Source organism: Hibiscus syriacus, unplaced genomic scaffold, assembly GCF_006381635.1.
Source record: "Hibiscus syriacus cultivar Baekdansim isolate YM2019G1 unplaced genomic scaffold, ASM638163v2 tig00116962_pilon, whole genome shotgun sequence".
In the NCBI taxonomy this organism is placed as follows: domain Eukaryota; kingdom Viridiplantae; phylum Streptophyta; class Magnoliopsida; order Malvales; family Malvaceae; genus Hibiscus; species Hibiscus syriacus.
The window spans coordinates 2,258,121-2,275,940 of record NW_024063488.1 but is presented as its reverse complement, the minus strand read 5'-3'; the positions used below and the strand labels follow the sequence as shown (position 1 = coordinate 2,275,940).

At 34.8% G+C, this 17,820-nt stretch overlaps 1 protein-coding gene and 1 pseudogene across 1 annotated transcript; one reads left to right on the top strand and one right to left on the bottom strand.

The window, feature by feature from the left end:
- Window positions 1-2,181: 2,181 nt before the first annotated feature.
- On the top strand, window positions 2,182-8,226 carry LOC120190184 (annotated as a pseudogene).
- Window positions 8,227-8,497: 271 nt separating this feature from the next.
- Window positions 8,498-10,835, bottom strand: LOC120190042 (cytochrome b-c1 complex subunit 6-like). The gene is made up of 5 exons (XM_039193169.1): window positions 10,797-10,835; window positions 10,458-10,504; window positions 9,690-9,774; window positions 8,805-8,894; window positions 8,498-8,725 (listed from the first exon to the last, which is right to left on the bottom strand). Coding segments are annotated over exons 2-5 (210 nt in total). The 5' UTR covers window positions 10,460-10,504; window positions 10,797-10,835; the 3' UTR covers window positions 8,498-8,692.
- Between the last annotated feature and the right edge of the window lie 6,985 nt (window positions 10,836-17,820).

Below are 17,820 nucleotides of genomic sequence, written 5' to 3'. Positions count from 1 at the left end.
ACAATCCATAGGATAATAAAATTTTCTTCAGGCATTTCATGTGTTGCACATCTCGAACAACTTTAATTATTCCATCATACATCTTCAATTTGATGGTTCCAACGTCAACAATCTCTAAGGCATGATCATTGTAACTATACACAGATCCTCCTGAGACAGGTTCATAATGATGGAACCATTCTCTTCTTGAGGTCATGTGATATGTTGCTCCTGAATCAATGAGCCATATACATGAAAATCTCTTTCTACCTTCCACGGTGGTTGACGCTTCACAACATAGAGCATCTCCATCATCTAAAGTGTTTGCGGTATTACCTTGTGGATTGGAGTTTTTACCTAGACTCCAACAATCCTTCTTCAAGTGACCATTCTTTCCACATTTATAGCACTTTAAATTCTTCTTGCTTCTCGACTTTGATCTACCATATTTGTGACTACTACTTTGGCCACATTATGTTGATCTCTATCTCATCATTGTCAACGCTTCTGCTTGTTGCAGATTTACTTGTTTGTCTTCCTTGCTCTTGCGTCGATTTTCTTCTTGTAGAACAGCAGCTGCAACTTCATCGAAGACTAGACTGGTGACATTATTGTTTGTCAATTTGATGATGAGTTGATCATACGAATCAGGTAGACTTTGAAGTAGAAGTTCAACACGTTCTTGTTCTCCTATTGTACATCTTAAGGATGTAAGCTGAGAAAATAAAGTGTTCAGTGTGTTTAAGTGCTCCGTCACTGAAGTAGATTCTGGCATACGGAGAGTGTACAATTTCCTCTTAAGGAAAATTTTATTGTGTAACGATGTGATCTCGTGCAGTTTGGTGAGATAATCCTATATCTTCTTAGCTGTCTTATTCTTCTCGATGCTTGACAATATTTCATCTGCTAATGCTAGATGAAAGTTTGCTATAGCATTCCCGTCCATTTCGATTCATTTGTTGTCATCTGTGAAATCTATCAGTCTTTCACTGATAGTTGCTAGACGACCGTCTTTCCTCAGGATGTCATTCATCTTCAATTTACACAATGAGAAACTTCTCACATTGAACTTTTCAATATCAAATTTCGTTGTCATAACTTCTATTACAGATAGCTCACACTATTTCACTATTGTGAATAGTTCTCTGACACCTTCAAAGAATGGGTAATAACTTCTTACTTTCTTATATTGGAGGATCCACCTTTTGGTGGCAACCACAAAGACAATAAGTAGATATTACACACTCAAATATGGCTCTGATGCCAATTGTTGCGGAATACGGCTATCGGACATAGCAAAATCGCAACTGATAATTTGAGAAAATAAAGATGAAGGTAAAGAAGACACAAATTTTACGTGGAAAACCCCTAAATACTATAGGGTAAAAACCACAGACAAGGTAGAAGAATTTCACTATGAGAAAATAGGAATTACAACTTCTCTCGATTTAACAAAAAGAAAACAATGACAATTCTCTCTTGATAAAAAGGAAAAAACAATTCTCAAGAAAACTCTCTAATTTCTATAGTATTGGGAGAAAGCTATAATGATATGGGATGATTTTGAAGCTAAATGGGTTAGTGTATTTATAATTGAAGCATAAGGATTAATCTTGTAAATACCCTAAAGTACATGAACTAAATTTGATAATTTTCCCTTACCAAATTTTCAACAAAATCATCTGCTTTTGACCACTGTACCATTCGGTATATTAATGCACCGAAAAATCTGACTTTTAACACTACCAAAAAATCTGACTCTTAACAAACTGTCTTTATAATATCATCAGCAGAGAGACCAACAGAAAGTGATGATGATAAAATAATTGAGTTGCAATATATTTTCTCCTTTTATGTGGTTGGGATCTTGTGAGAAAGGAAAACAAAAGGGTATATTCATCAAGAAGAGCCACACATTTCACATTTGATATATTTAGATTACCATACAGAAACCCAAAGTTCCAAAAAGGTTTTTTTTTCCTCGAAGACTCTTAGTAAAGTGAGTCGCTTTCTTTTTCTTTTCTTCTTCTTCCTAAATTTTCTTTTCTGTTCTTTCTTTTAGATTTATGTTAACAGCGAGGCTTAGAATTTGCATACATACAACAAAGCCTCTAGTCTTTTTGTTTATCTTTACTTTGATATTGTTTGCAATTCGGATGTAATATAGGCTCTGGTTGAACCGAAATCCCAAGCCTTTTGGACATGGATTTTACCTTGGGGAACTTCTCTGATGCTGCAATGGACTTGGATTTTATGGATCAACTCTTGTTTGAAGGATGATGGCTAGACCAGGAGTCTTGGACATCTGATATACAGTTTTCTCCCTCTTCTTATACTGACAATCTTTCTAAAAACCAATCCCAAAACTCGGCTGTTGCTTCATCTCTATCACGAGATGGAAGCTTTATAGTTGAAGGCACTGATTTGAGCAACAGATGGTGGATAGAGCCTAAAGAAGAATCTGGTTTTTCATCTGTGAAACTCAGGCTAATGCAGGCTATAACATATTTGAAGGAATCTACTAAAGAAAGGGATGTTCTTATACAAATCTGGGTCCTGTTAAAAGGGAAGGCAAGCATGTTCTTACTACCAAAGGCCAGCCCTACTCTGTTAATACAAACTGCAAGAGTCTCAGAATTTTTAGACATGTCTCCAAGTCCTACAACTTCCCTGCTGAGGAGGACTCAAAGGAAGCTGTTGGGCTGCCTGGCCGTGTGTTTTTGGGGAAGTTGCCCGATTGGACGCCTGATGTTCGTTTCTTCAGAAGTGATGAGTATCTGCGTATTAGTTTCCCACTCGAGTACAATGCTGGTGGATCTCTCGCACTTCTGGTTTTCGAACGAGCAAGTGGACATTGCTTGGGTGTTGTTGAGATTGTCACAACTACTCAAAAGATCAATTATCGCCCGGAACTGGAATACATCCCCAAAGCTCTCGAGGTCTCTAGTGTTTCTGCTTCTACTTATCGTTCTATGTTGCTTCCTGCATGAGATGTGTTTGTATTTGTTTATATACATTAGTCATGTCTTAGATGGGAACCATAGTAGCATCTTCTTTATTGAATTACATTCTAAATAACTTGTATCGATGTGCAGGCTGTTGATCTAAGGAGCTCACACAACTTCAGTCCTCCCAATGTTGAGGTAAAACCGTAGAAGAATGGTATCTTAAAACTATAGTTTCAATGTTTCAAAATTTAATTACTCATTTCTGAGACACAAGAAGTCCTCAGTGATGCACAGGCTTGCAATGAGTTGTATCAAGCTGAATTGCCTGAGATAGCTGAGGTTCTAAGATCTGTCTGCAAGATGTATAAAACTATAAATTGCCTTTGGCTCTGACATGGGCCCCGTGCCTCAATCAAGGTAAAAGCAGATGCCGGCATTCAGACGAGAACTATTATCTGTGTTTCCACCCTGGATACTGCTTGCTTCGTGGCTGATGACGGATTCTCAGGCTTCCTTGAGGCGTGCTCCGAGCACCACCTGTTCAGAGGACAAGGAATAGTTGGCAGAGCATTCACATCAAAAAAACAATGTTTTGCAACTGATATAACTGCCATCGGTAAGACAAACTATCCCCTCCCACACCATGCTAGGATGTTTGGACTGCGTGGGGCGTTAGCTATTCCGCTACAAAGCATTTTTACTGGATTGGTCGGATTATTTTTGGAGTTATTCTTGCCAAACGATTGCCATGAAAATGAATCACAGCAGCATATGCTGAACTCATTGTCCAGTTTTATGCAACAGGCTTTCCAGAGTTTGCATGTTGCTATGGACAAGGAGCTCGAGGTGGAAGTGATACTGCCAGTTAGGGAAATGGCAGTCGCTTCCGATGGGATATCGGACAAAGAAGAAACTAAACCTACCATTTCTTCTCCAAACGATAACTTTCCAGAGGAGTCATCGTGGATCGCCCACATGATGGAGGCCCAGCAGAAGGGTAAAGGTGTTTATGTCTCATGTGAATATCAAAAAGAAGAACCAAAAGAAGAGTTCAAAGTGACAAACAGTTGGGAAGACATTCCGATAGAGTTATATAATAAGCAGCCGCTACTTTCAGATTTTGGGCTCCTCCATCAAAATGCTGGAAGCAAAGCAAGTGTTGAGGGAGGTGGTGGTGATACCTCCTCATCTGGTGGACGTCACATTTTAGCCCCTAAAAAAGCAGATGAGAAGAGACGGACCAAGATGGAGAAGACAATCAGCTTGCAGGTTCTTCGGCAGCACTTTGCAGGGAGTCTTAAAGATGCTGCTAAGAGTATTGGTGGTAAGGAAAATTCCATTATGATTATAAGTAATTTCCCTTTTATGTTCAACTAAACGTTATATAATTCATCAAAGTAACTACTGTTTAGTGAGGGATCTTCCTGTTATTTCCTCAGATTCCTCAACAACAGAAAAGGTATTATTTGCTCAGAACGTCTGTGTGCCTTTCTAGCCCTATAATGTTGGCTCCTGACCACTAAGTGATACATGCATCACAAGGCTCACATCAAAGGAAGAAGTAATAACTCTTTCAAATGATCCACTCGTCCAAGCTTTGGAAAAGAAGATCAGAACAGTAGCAGACTTGATACGACTTTTTGAATGGGATCCTGATCTTATTTGGTCAACATATCTTCTGGAGATACAACCGTCTGTCTCTTATATTTCCAACGGTTCTTGAATCGTATCAATCCGATATCGGGAACTCAAGATATGGTCATTTTACTGAAGACGGTGCATGCAGAAAATCCTATACGGGATTAATACGGGATTTTGTAAATATTACGAATTTTCAATATTTTTATTGATTATTTGTAATATAACTTAATATATGATGATGCATTATCTTTTAGGATTAGATTTATTATTTTATTAGGAATTAAGGTTGGGTTAAAATATTATCTTTAGTTATTATTATTTTATTAGGAATTAGAGTTAAGACATGTTTAGTTTATTATTATTTTATTCATTAGTTATTTAGGACCTTTAGAACTCAGCCCCTATATAAAGGAGGCTTCATTCTACTTTGTAAATTAGATTTCTTTGATCAATAATACAACAAGAGTTTGTTTTTGCAAGTGCTGATTGTCTTGTGCCTTCGAAGCTTCTTCTCCTAGAGTTCTTTCAAGTTCTTGTGAGGGAGATTAATCTTCACACTCCAATTTACCTTTTCATCGTGACTAGGAGGATTGGTTAGAGTCATATTATCGTGTTTGCCTTTTCATTTCGACTAGGAGGGCTCGATAGGACATTATCCATCGATTTTCCACATCCATCCACGCCATCAATCATCTTTACCGTTCACTTTTATAAGGGAGATTTTTGATTTCTTGGTTATTTTCTCTATTCTTAATTCCTTTATCTTTTGTTTATCTTATTCTAATCTTGTTTCTTTTCTTGTTTCTAGCACTAAAAGAAACCCTAAAGAATCCTAGCTATTGTCGCCACCTTCCTCATTCATTCCTTATTGTTCTTCATCGAGTCTAGAGCTTTTCTAGGTTTGATTCTTCAACAAGAGCAACGTTCATCAGTCCGCCACCGCTTCCCTATCAATTGCTAGGGAAGCGGTGGCGGACTGATGAACGTTGCTCTTGTTGAAGAATCAAACCTAGAAAAGCTCTAGACTCGATGAAGAACAATAAGGAATGAATGAGGAAGGTGGCGACAATAGCTAGGATTCTTTAGGGTTTCTTTTAGTGCTAGAAACAAGAAAAGAAACAAGATTAGAATAAGATAAACAAAAGATAAAGGAATTAAGAATAGAGAAAATAACCAAGAAATCAAAGATCTCCCTTATGAAAGTGAACGGTAAAGATGATTGATGGCGTGGATGGATGTGGAAAATCGATGGATAATGTCCTATCGAGCCCTCCTAGTCGCAATGAAAAGGCAAACACGATAATATGGCTCTAACCAACCCTCCTAGTCGCGATGAAAAGGTAAATTGGAGTGTGAAGATTAATCTTCCTCACAAGAACTTGAAAGAACTCCATGAGAAGAAGCTTCGAAGGCACAAGGCAATCAGCACTTGTAAAAACAAACTCTTGTTGTATTATTGATCAAAGAAATCTGATTTACAAAGTAGAATGAAACCTCCTTTATATAGGGGCTGAGTTCTAAAGGTCCTAAATAACTAATGAATAAAATAATAATAAACTAAACATGTCTTAACTCTAATTCCTAATAAAATAATAATAACTAAAGATAATATTTTAACCCAACCTTAATTCCTAATAAAATAATAAATCTAATCCTAAAAGATAATGCATCATCATATATTAAGTTATATTACAAATAATCAATAAAAATATTGAAAATTCGTAATATTTACAAAATCCCGTATTAATCCCGTATAGGATTTTCTGCATGCACCGTCTTCAGTAAAATGGTCATATCTTGAGTTTCCGATATCGGATTGATACGATTCAAGAACCGTTGGAAAGATAAGAGACAGACGGTTGTATCTCCAGAAGATATGTTGACCAAATAAGATCAGGATCCCATTCAAAAAGTCATATCAAGTCTGCTACTGTTCTGATCTTCTTTTCCAAAGCTTGGACGAGTGGATCATTTGGAAGAGTTATTAGTTCTTCCTTTGATGTGAGCCTTGTGATGCATGTATCATCCTCCCTTTCTTCAAAAAGATTCGATCTCGAATCTGAAACATTAAAGGGAGCAAAATTAGAATAGTTTAATAATTCATTCACATTATGCTTACCGAATAGATATGCTTTGAATCTTCGAGACTTTGTTCTTCTAATAGGTTCGAGTAGAAACATTAGTCCAAAGAAGCATGTATTATGGACTCTGGTGCATGTATCACTAAGAGAGTCCGTAACGCCTTGGAGAGGGAGAACACGATCCTTAAATCATTTGGCTTACCGTTGTATGGTTCATCCCGAGTTGGTGTGGGTGCACGAAAAATATCATTGAGGCTAAAGGACACAGGTTTGATCCCCACAAGCACCAACCTGTCACCGCATGACGGTAGGCCAAACGATCTAAGGATTGTGTTCTCCTTCTCCTAGGTGCTCCCGGGATTCTCTTAGGGGTCGGGCGAAAATCGCAGGACTGATATTATAACCTTTTCTGCCTGGTTTCTCCCTTAAAATTTTAATCTCCGACGTGTGTGTCACCATGACTCATTTTGTAGTGATAGTATAAACATCATTGGCATCCGTGCTTTATCATTTCCATCTATTTGTCTTCCTACACATGTATAAAAGTACCCAGATATCTGACAGTCGCTTACCAAGTTAATTTTATTGCAGTGTGCCCTACTACACTCAAAAGGATATGCATGCAACATGGGATCAATCGATGGCCTTCTCAAAAAATAAAGAAGGTAGGCCATTCCTTAAGAAAACTTCAGCTCATAATTGATTCGGTCCAAGGTGCTGAGGGTTCCATTCAAATTGGATCATTCTACCCGAGCTTCCCCGAACTGAGCTCACCGAACTTTTCCAGCAAGGGTCCATCATCAAGAATCAGTAACCAATCAAAGCCATCAGAACCTCAACCCAAGAGTGGCATGTTCAGCCAAGGAGCTGCTCCTCCAAAGTCTCCATCTTCATGCAGCCGGAGCTCTGGTTCATGTACCTGTTGTTACAGAAGCATGAAACAGCTTAATACTGGTATCAATGCCTTGTGTAGTGCAGATGGTTTGCCGTTGGAAAACCCCGGTAGAGCGCTAAAGAGGGCTTTCAATGATGCTGAATTGCATGCCTTGAACCAAGAGGAGCCGAAGCTTCTCGCAATATCCCAAAATCATAAAAAATTCGGTGAGATGCCTACCGTCGAGACTTTCCCTCTCTTGGGCCAGAATTTACGAACCAGGGGTGCCATAAAAGTAAAAGCTATGTTTAGAGAAGATAAGATACGGTTTAGCTTGCAACCGAGTTGGGGTTTCAGGGATCTGCAACAAGAAATTGCTAGGCGTTTCAGTATCAAAGATGTCAGCAGAATTGACTTCAAGTACTTGGACGACGACAACTTGTCTGTTCTTTTGACATGTGAAGCTGACCTTGAGGAATGCATGGACGTATACAAATCATCTCAAAGCAAAACAATTAAAATATCCCTTGAACAAGCTTCTCATCTGAATCTAGGAAGCTCGTTTGGTAGTAGTGCCCCATTATGATACCAGGAGCAGTTCCCTTATCATTGTCAGGGATGGTTAGTATTTCGAATTCTTATGTAGGTTGATGATTGTAGCAGTTTTCTCTAGGAACATTTGATTTATTTCTACATATTAGTGTAAGAAAACAATAATGTAAATCTAATTAGTCAATACTAGGAATTGAGATACATGAATCATTGACTGTTACAAGAAGAATGCTTAATGTTCCGAGGATTTAGAATAGACATTTCATAATATGCCATCATATGTTTTTTCATGCAACGAAATTCATTATTTTAAGTAGTTACAAAACTTGTATCTTAAAAGAATAATTCCATCATATTATTTGACAATATGCCATCAGTTATGGCATTTCCACGTTCCAACCCTGCCGTCAATAGGCATCATAGGCATGTCCAACATGCAACCAAATTTATTGTAAATGATCAAAAGTTTTCACAATAACACCACAAAAATGTTACCAGTTCTCAAATTCGCCACACGACAGGATATAAGGATATTAATAGTTTAGGAAACAATCAACTGGCTTTTGAACTCAAAACAGCAGGACATGATGCTAATGTAAAACAGAATTGGCCCTCAATTATTTCAGTTTCGAGAATAGTGTCAGTGCGACCTGCATTCCACCAACCTGGTATCAGGACAAAGCACAAATATAAACTAAATGAAGAATGAAAGTATGGTAAAATACTTACACATTTATCGACACAGGACCAGTAGTCAAAATATTGACCAGTGCAATGCTTGTGACCACTTTCGTCACCTTCGATTCTCTTAACACATGCCTGCAGGAAGCCAGTAACTTATATAAGTTGTTGCACGATTCAGAGAGTAGCAGGAGATTGTTCTAAGAATAGCAAATCTTTAGGACAAGAAAACAGAATGCTCATAGGACAGCATGTCTAATTATAAATTTGGCATTTGCAAACGGTTATTAAGTTTAATAAGGAAAGATAAATCAAGATCACTACTCGAACACTGGCAAACCCTATGAAATATCAAGTTGGACCTGACTCCAAAGAAGAAAACAACTCGTGTTTTCCAAAGACTTTATATGTATATATATCCTAATAACTAGTTCTGCCTTCAAGCTTTTCTTGAAGTTAAAATGGGGTTTTCAAAGAGGAAAGAGCATGAAATTGACACTGTGGAGAATCATCAATTTTCTTTTGTTCTGCCAAAGCATCACCAAGTGTTGACAAGGCATACTCTTCTTCCTTTAATTTCCCTTTGATAAAGCTTTTTTCCATATAGCCACAAAATGTCAAGAAAACATATGAAAAATGTAGGAAGGAGGATTAAAATATAAGAAATAAAAAAAGGAGTAAATATGCATGTTTTATAGGATTCTCCCCAACTGATGCATTTACGCAAAAAAAACATAAAATTTCTGCAGAAATGGAGTTCAGGGTGAAAAAAGCAAATGGGGTAGAATTTGAGGAAAAGTAAAAAACAACACGCACGAATTAATACGAATTAATACTTGTAACAGCAATTATCGAACTCACAATTGAAAGACAGGTAAAAAGGATTCAATCAACCCTGCTCAGTTTGCAAAACAACTAATTTATATAACAAACCTCGTAAGAACGAAGCTGTTTCACACATTTAGGTTTGCAACCCTCTTCAATATACTTCTTCTGATCAATAGGTTCCTCATCTGCCCTAAAAAATATTTTTAAATGACAAATAACTTAGATACGGGCATGGCATTGAAAGGAGTCACAAATTTCAGGAAAATAACAATATTAGTTTTAAGGATTCAAAAAGAATGAAACTAGGAAGCAGCTATGGACTACAACCGAGTGAAACATTGAAAGAATTATAAGCAACTACTACTTTCAGAATATAACTGAGATTTCCTGATAATTGACCTTGGTGGCTACTGCTAAGATTATAAAGATAACTATTATAATGTTTGAGCACTGTAACTAATTTCTTTTCCCAGTCTTTCCCGGAGAACTTCTTATTCTATGCTCTCTCACTACTTATCTAGCCAGTTAGATTAGAGAAAAACAAAACAGCTTATCGAATTCCAATTCGATACCATACGAAAAACATTTAATCAGAAAATCCAAAATCATTAAGATTGCTCAATCTGTTGCAGTGACCAATGTTGCTCCATACAAACAACCCCCAATACCCAACACCCTACTTCAATCACAAACGTATCCATATATACAAGCTTCATGCACAGATCAAGAAACCAATAGAGAGAGAACGTTTAACAAAAAAAAACCCAAAACAAAATATATCATCAAACTCACTCCACTTGCAAGCATATGATCAAACAAATGCAAACATACATATTTAACAAGTAAAACGCAGGAGGTGCAAATAAAACTTACATTGCAAATGAATTAATAACTTAACAGCGACGAACTTCGGAGATTACCTAACAAATAAATTACAAAGGCGACAACATAAAGCTGGAAGTCAGTAAATTTGCAAAACACTAAACAGACAAAGAAATGTTAAAAATGAAAAACAAAAGAGATAAAATCTCTCATTTAGAACAAAAGAAAAGAGGAAAAACGAAATCTATTAAAACCCGAAACCCTAGATCTAAAGATCAAGAAAAATTCCATGGTTGTCGATAAAAAGAATATAAAAAGAAAAAATTCATCCGCATCAAATCAAATAAGATATATTTTACTAGGCGATGATGGAAAAGAAAATAAGAGTACTTTTGAGATAGTTGAAGAAAATTCCAAGTTACGCACCCTCTTTCCCTGAGGAAGAAAAGAGTATAAAACAAACGGGAGCTTGATTTAGGGTTTAGCATGTAACAGGTGCGTAGTACGCACCACATTCAGTTGTTTGGTTTGGGCCTTTTGGGATACTCAGCCTTTCAAGTTATCCGTAAAACTTGGAATTGAACCGGACCCGACGCAGCTTTATGTTGATCATATGCCGTTGAACACAATGCGTCTAAATTACTGACTTCCATAAATTACAAAGGCAATCATAAATTATTTAAATAATCTATTTAGACGCACTGGGGAACTTGGAAAAATAAACAAATAAATTACAAAGGCAACAACATAAAGCCGGAAGTCAATAAATTACAAAGGCACCAACATAAAGCCGGAAGTCAATAAATTACAAAGGCACCATATACGCCACGAAAACAATCTGTCTTCCTCATTTTTATGTCGTTGAATAAAGTTGAAGATGTATTGGGTAAGTTTGAACAAAGCTGAAGACGTACTGTATTTTCAGTGATTTTTTGATGGTATATTGTGTTCCCAGTGACTTTTTGAAAACACACTGTATTTCTGGTTACTTTCGACGGGTACTATAATATTCAAACTAGACCAAAAATAATTTCGATGATACCTGAATTCAGCCCACAAATTGAGATGTATATGGATTATTATAATATACACTCTTTTATATAAGTAAATTTTATATGATAATAAATGTTTTATTTCAAAATTTTAAATAAATATAAAGAACAAATCAATCTTATATGTAAAAGGAAAATTTATATTAATAATGTGTTAAGAAATGAGGTGGTCACATTATATCTTTCCTTATTGTTATTTAATCATAATAATATTTTAATTTGACATGAATTAAGTTATCTTTGTGGTTAAAGAAATGCTTATTATTTTTAGATGTCCTAAACTTGAGCATCAGAGATTGTAGGGTATTTGATCGTTCCTTATAAAATGGTTGAGAATATTTAGAAATTAGAATAGATACTACCACTTATAATGGCTCCTCCTTAGGGTTTTGTATTCAAGTACGAGTAAGATTTAATTTTCATTCTATTTATTTATTTATATATTATAATAATTAATTTTGATTAAAATTATATGATCTATTAATTGTAATTATTTTTTTGACTCAACTCGATCGAACACTCACTCCTACGTACAAATATCATATAGATGTACTTACTCGAACCCAAAACTTTTAAAGAGAATAACATTCTCTTTTACCATCAAGGCAAATTAATAATTTCAAAAATTAACAATAGAATTAAATTTTGATTGTAAATTAGTTAATAAACTTTTTTTTATTAAGCTAAAAGTGATACAAAGTAGTAAAGATTTTAAGTACTCTCAAACATTTGATAATGAATGTTCGATCACCTTTACAATCACTGGTGATCGAACTCATTACTTCTATGAACAATAACATTTTCTTTAACCACTGAGATAAGTAGATTCAAATACTCGTACAAGGCATGGTATTTTATTTGGTTTACATAAAAGCTAGCAATTGAGGTTTGCAAATTCCCCGAGATAATGTTCTTAAACTTTTTATTTCACGATATAATGCTCTCGTCATATTATTTGCTGAGATAGGGTGAATTCTATAGTGCAGTCGTAGGTTGTCATGGCATCCGGGCGAGCTTGGAGGTCGACATGGCATCCGAGCGACCTGTATGGGGTTTGCATGCGCCATGCACGTGGATGGATAGGTCGCCAGGGCATCCCAGCGACATTGTAGGTCGCCATGGCATCCCAGCGACATGGTAGGTAGCCAGGGCATTCCAGAGATATGCATGCTTTGCATGCACAACACTTCGCATGGGATAGGTTGCCAACGTTCACAGCTACTGCTCGCCTCTGCACGACTGCCCCCTCCCGCTGCGCCCCTGCTCCCATGCAGCGTGAATTCAGCTGCATTATTACAACACTTATTGTTGCATTATTGCAGCCCTTATTGTTGCATTATTGCAATCGTTCAGCTCACGTGAATGACAAATTGAGGGTGATATAATTGAAGCAGACGGGATGGGTGGTTGTATTATATATTGGATGGGTTAATGAGTGAAACATAAAAGAAAGAAAGGGAGAAGAGAGCAAGGAAAAGAGAAAGACGAAGAAAGGGAGAGCACAACATCGAGGTAAGTTTTTTAATTAATTAAATTAGTTTATTATTTTAAATTATTAGTTTGTTAGTTTATGGTTTAAGGTAAAACAAAATTTTAGTTAATTAGTTAGTTAGTTTAAGGTAAAAAAAAATTTAGTTAATTAGTTTGTTAGTTTAAGTTATATTATTGTTAGTTTAAGTTATATGATACATAAATATAAAATTATTTAATTAGTTTGTTTGATAGTTATATATTAAAAAATAATTAATTAGTGTATTAGTTAGTCTAATATTTAATTAGTTTGTAGTTAGTTAAATAGTTAAGTTATATTTTGGTTGTTGAATTTATATCATATAAAAAATTTAGTTAAGTAGTTTATTAGTAGTTTAAGTTTTATTATAATAAAAAATAGCTTATTAGTTTAAGTTATATAAAAGAATAATTATTTAAATTAGTTTATTATTATAAATTATTAGTTTATTAGTTTATTATTATAAATTAGGGTAAAACAAAAAAATGGTTAATGAATTTGTTAGTTTAAGTTATATTATTGTTAGTTTAAGTTATATCATATAGAAATAAAAAATTATTTAATTAGTATGTTTGATAGTTACATATTAATAAAAATAATTTGTAATTTGTTAGTCGTTAGTTATATATAAAAAAATATGTAATTAGTTTGTGTTAGTTAAATAGTTAAGTTATATTTGTTTGTTGAATTTATATTATATAAAAAATTTTGTTAATTAGTTTTTTAGTAGTAAATTATGAGTTATTATATTAATTTTTTTTTGTTGTGTTGTAAATTAGATAGTTAGTTAGTTAGTTAGTTAGTTACTTAACATTAGATTATATTAAATGATTTTTTAAATATTGTTGTTTAATTTTTTTTATAGATTCATTCGAATGGCTGACCAAATTCCACTGTTGAGACTTGACAATGAACATATTTTAAGTCATTTGGGAATAATGGTGAATAAAATATTTGTTTAATAAATTATTATTAATAAATATTTGAATATTATTTTATGATTGTGATAATTTTTTTGAATTATTTAATTGTAGGAAGACGAGCAGCGAGTCATTCGTCATCGGCTACATAAAGTGTCTAAGCCACACCGATTGATAGAAAAAACCTGTAAGAGGCTGAATTTTGGTATGTAACATTTGTGCGAGATTACAAGGTGGTCCCATGTTTGATCAGTGTGTTGATTGAACGTTAGAGACCAGAAACGCACACGTTTCATTTGTCGTGTGATGAATGTACGATTACTTTGGAGGATGTGGCAATGCAACTCGGGGTCCAAACTAATGGAATGCCGGTGGTAATGACACATGAGTTTACTAATGTGGCACAACTTTACAGTTTGTTTCTTGGGAAAACGCCCGTACCACCAGAGTGTAAAGGGTGGCGTGTGAGGTTGTCATGGTTGAAGAATGAATTTCAGTTTCAACCAAATAGTACGGAGCACGAAATTATATATGCAACACAAGCATATATATTGCAATTGATTGGCGGAATTTTGATGCCGAATAAATCCGGTAGTTATGTTCACACTCAATATCTTCTTTTTTTTAAGAAATTTTGAGAATAGTAGGCAATATAGCTAGGGATCGACGATATTGGCATTCTTGTATCGTGAGATGTGCAAGGAATCATTAGTCGTGAATGATAATAATACATCAAAAATCGGTGGATGTCTGATGCTGCTACAATCATGAGCTTGGCATAGACTTCCGTTTTTGACACCGATTAGTCGGACTGCGGTTGACTTTCCACTTGCCGGAAGGTAATATGAATTCTCTATTTTAATATAAAATATTAATTATAAATTTATTTATTTTGATTAAAATTATTGAACAAAATGACCATATTTTTGTTTTGATTGATATACAGATGGAGGCATAAAATTGAAGGCACGGGGTTGGTGCACAACAACATTAAAGAGTTCAGGCTGAAGATCGACATTAAAGCCAAAAAAGAGGTATGTATAATATGTTATTATTATTTATTATTTAAATTAACTATATTATTTGATTTAAATCAATTTTATTATTAATTTAATTGTACAGTTTAATTGGAGACTATACATGAATGAAGAAATTTTGGCGTTGGTACCGCACGATGTTTTAGATGGGTTTCAATATTGGTGTGTTGTTACACCATTGATCAATTTTTCTTTTGTTGAGATCCAATTTGGTGATAGAGTGTTGAGGCAATTCCACTTCCACCAACCTATTCCACTGAGTCCATTGGATCATGACCTCCTCCAAAACTTAAATGGTCGTCATCAGGTGAATTAGGTTGAGACGCATGACCACCTGCACAGATTTAATGGTCGCCACAAAGAAAATGTGAATTGGGTTGAGAAACATGCAACCTACATTAATGCTGGGAACAATATGGCTTTATTTATGCCAACTCTTGACGACATTCAAGACAACGACTTTAATTTTGAGACTTTGGCTTACCTTGCTTATTTTTGGGATAATGGAAAGTCGTTCTTGACAACAATGGTAGAGAGGCGACATTTTTTTAGGTTTAAGAAAAGATTTGGTAAAGCTGAATACTCTCTACCGAGTGGGAGTGGGAGTTCATCTCAACAACCTGAAGCGGAAATGACCGATGTGGATAATAGCGCACCACAACCGTTCGACGATGTGGGATCGTTGCATCACGCATTTGATGATTCTACTGTCCCGGCATACATACCAGAGTTTGTACAGCCCGAGGCACCCATCTACTCTCCCATGTTTGCGTCGACGTATGACTTTGAACACATGACATCTATGATGTCAAATACCAGTATTTGACAGTCAACGTTTGCAAGTGGGATGGAATCGCAAACTGGTGGAATGGCATTTCAAATGCCCCCAATGAATGAGGAGGATGTGTACCATACTCCTGAGCAACCGCAACGGCCACAACGCATCAGACGTCTGCCCTACATTATCATTCAACAACACCCCGACATCGGCAAGAATTGTAAACTTGTTTATTATTTGTTACAAATTAAATATTGAAATTAGACTAGCTTTTTTAACTTTAACAAATTCGACATATTTATAATGATTTTTAGTATCAAATCTCGTGAAATAATTTCATTACTAGTAATCATTAGTAAATCATTAGTATCAAATAATTAAATATTAATAATAAATCATTATTAATAATAATTACTAAGTCATTATTATCATTATTATCAAATCATTATTATAATGATTATTACTAAATCATTATTATAATGATTATTATCAAATCATTACTAAATAATCCGTACATTAAATATTAAAATCATTATTATCAAATTATTACTAAATCATATAATTATTAAAAAAAATCCTATGTGTTATTTGCTAAAAATTAAATGGTTAACGTTCGAATCTCAATCGCAAACTTGATTACTAAATCATTAATAAATCATTAGTATCAAATCATTAAATATTTAGAAATCATTAATAAATTCGACTATGTATACATTTAAATTCGAGTAGTCCACACTTGTAAACTCATTTGTTATTTGTTACAAAATAAATCATTATTAATGATTAAATCATTATTACAATTTCATTATTACTTAATCATTATTTAATCATGAATGTCATATCAATTAGGTCAGAAAATTCCCCGAGATAATATTCTCGAACTTTTTATTTCACGAAATAATGCTCTCGCCATATTATTTGTTGAGATAAGGTGAATTATACAGTACAGCCGTAGGTCGCCATGGCATCCGGGCGAGCTTGGAGGTCGCCATGGTATCCGAGTGACCTGTATGGGGTTTGCATGCGCCATGCACATGAATGGTTAGGTCGCCAGGGCATCCCAGCGACATTGTAGGTCGCCATGGCATCCGGGCGACCAAGAAGTTGGATTGTGTAGGCCGCCATGCACGCAGGCCGTAGGCCACGAGCTATGCATGCATGTGGGAGCTGTGCATGGCTCATGCATGTTAAATGTTCTTGGGGTAGGTCGACATGCAGTCCCGGCGACGTGGTAGGCTGCCATGCACGTTACTCTGCTCCCTCTGCTCCCTCATGCATGCGTTGCATGCCATAGCTGGGAGATTCCTGCAACCATAGTTGCATTATTGCAACGTTAATTTAGCTGCTAAATGCAACAAATATTGTTTTTGAATTGCAGCCTTTCAACACTCAATAATTACACGATTCAACGCTTAATATTATTTGCTTCAACGGTCAAATTTAATGACGCTCTCCAATGCTCATTGGCTTTATATAAAGGATATGGGGGTTTAGGGTAGAAGCAAAAGAAAAAGAACATATAGAAATTTTGCCAAGAGAAAAGAAATGAAGAAGAAGAAAAGAAGATAAAGGCTCAAACATTGTTCGTGAGGTAACTTTTTATTGTTTAATTTAGTTTATTATATGAAATTATTAGTTTGTTAGTTTAGGGTAAAACTAAAATTTAGTTAATTAGTTTGTTAGTATAAATTATTAGTTTGTTAGTTTAAGTTATATATTATATTATATAAAAAACTAGTTAATTAGTTTCTTAGTTTAAGTTATTAAATGTAAAAAAAATTAATTAATTTGTTAGTGTCTTTAAACATCTATTAGGTTGTTTGTTGAAGTTGAAGTTATATTATAAAAAAATTAATTAGTGCTTAATTAGTTTGTTATTTTAACTAAGTTATATTATAATAAAGAAATAGTTTATTAGTTTAAATTATATTATAATATATATAATATTATATAAAATTAATTTGTTTAATTTATTGTTGTTTAAAGAAATATTTTGTTTACACGTACAATGCATTATTCCACAACATTTACCCACATACAGATTGATTCGAAGAAAGAAACAAGAAAGGAAAAGAAAGGAAAGGAAGAAGGCATCAATACGCGGGTAATTTATTATT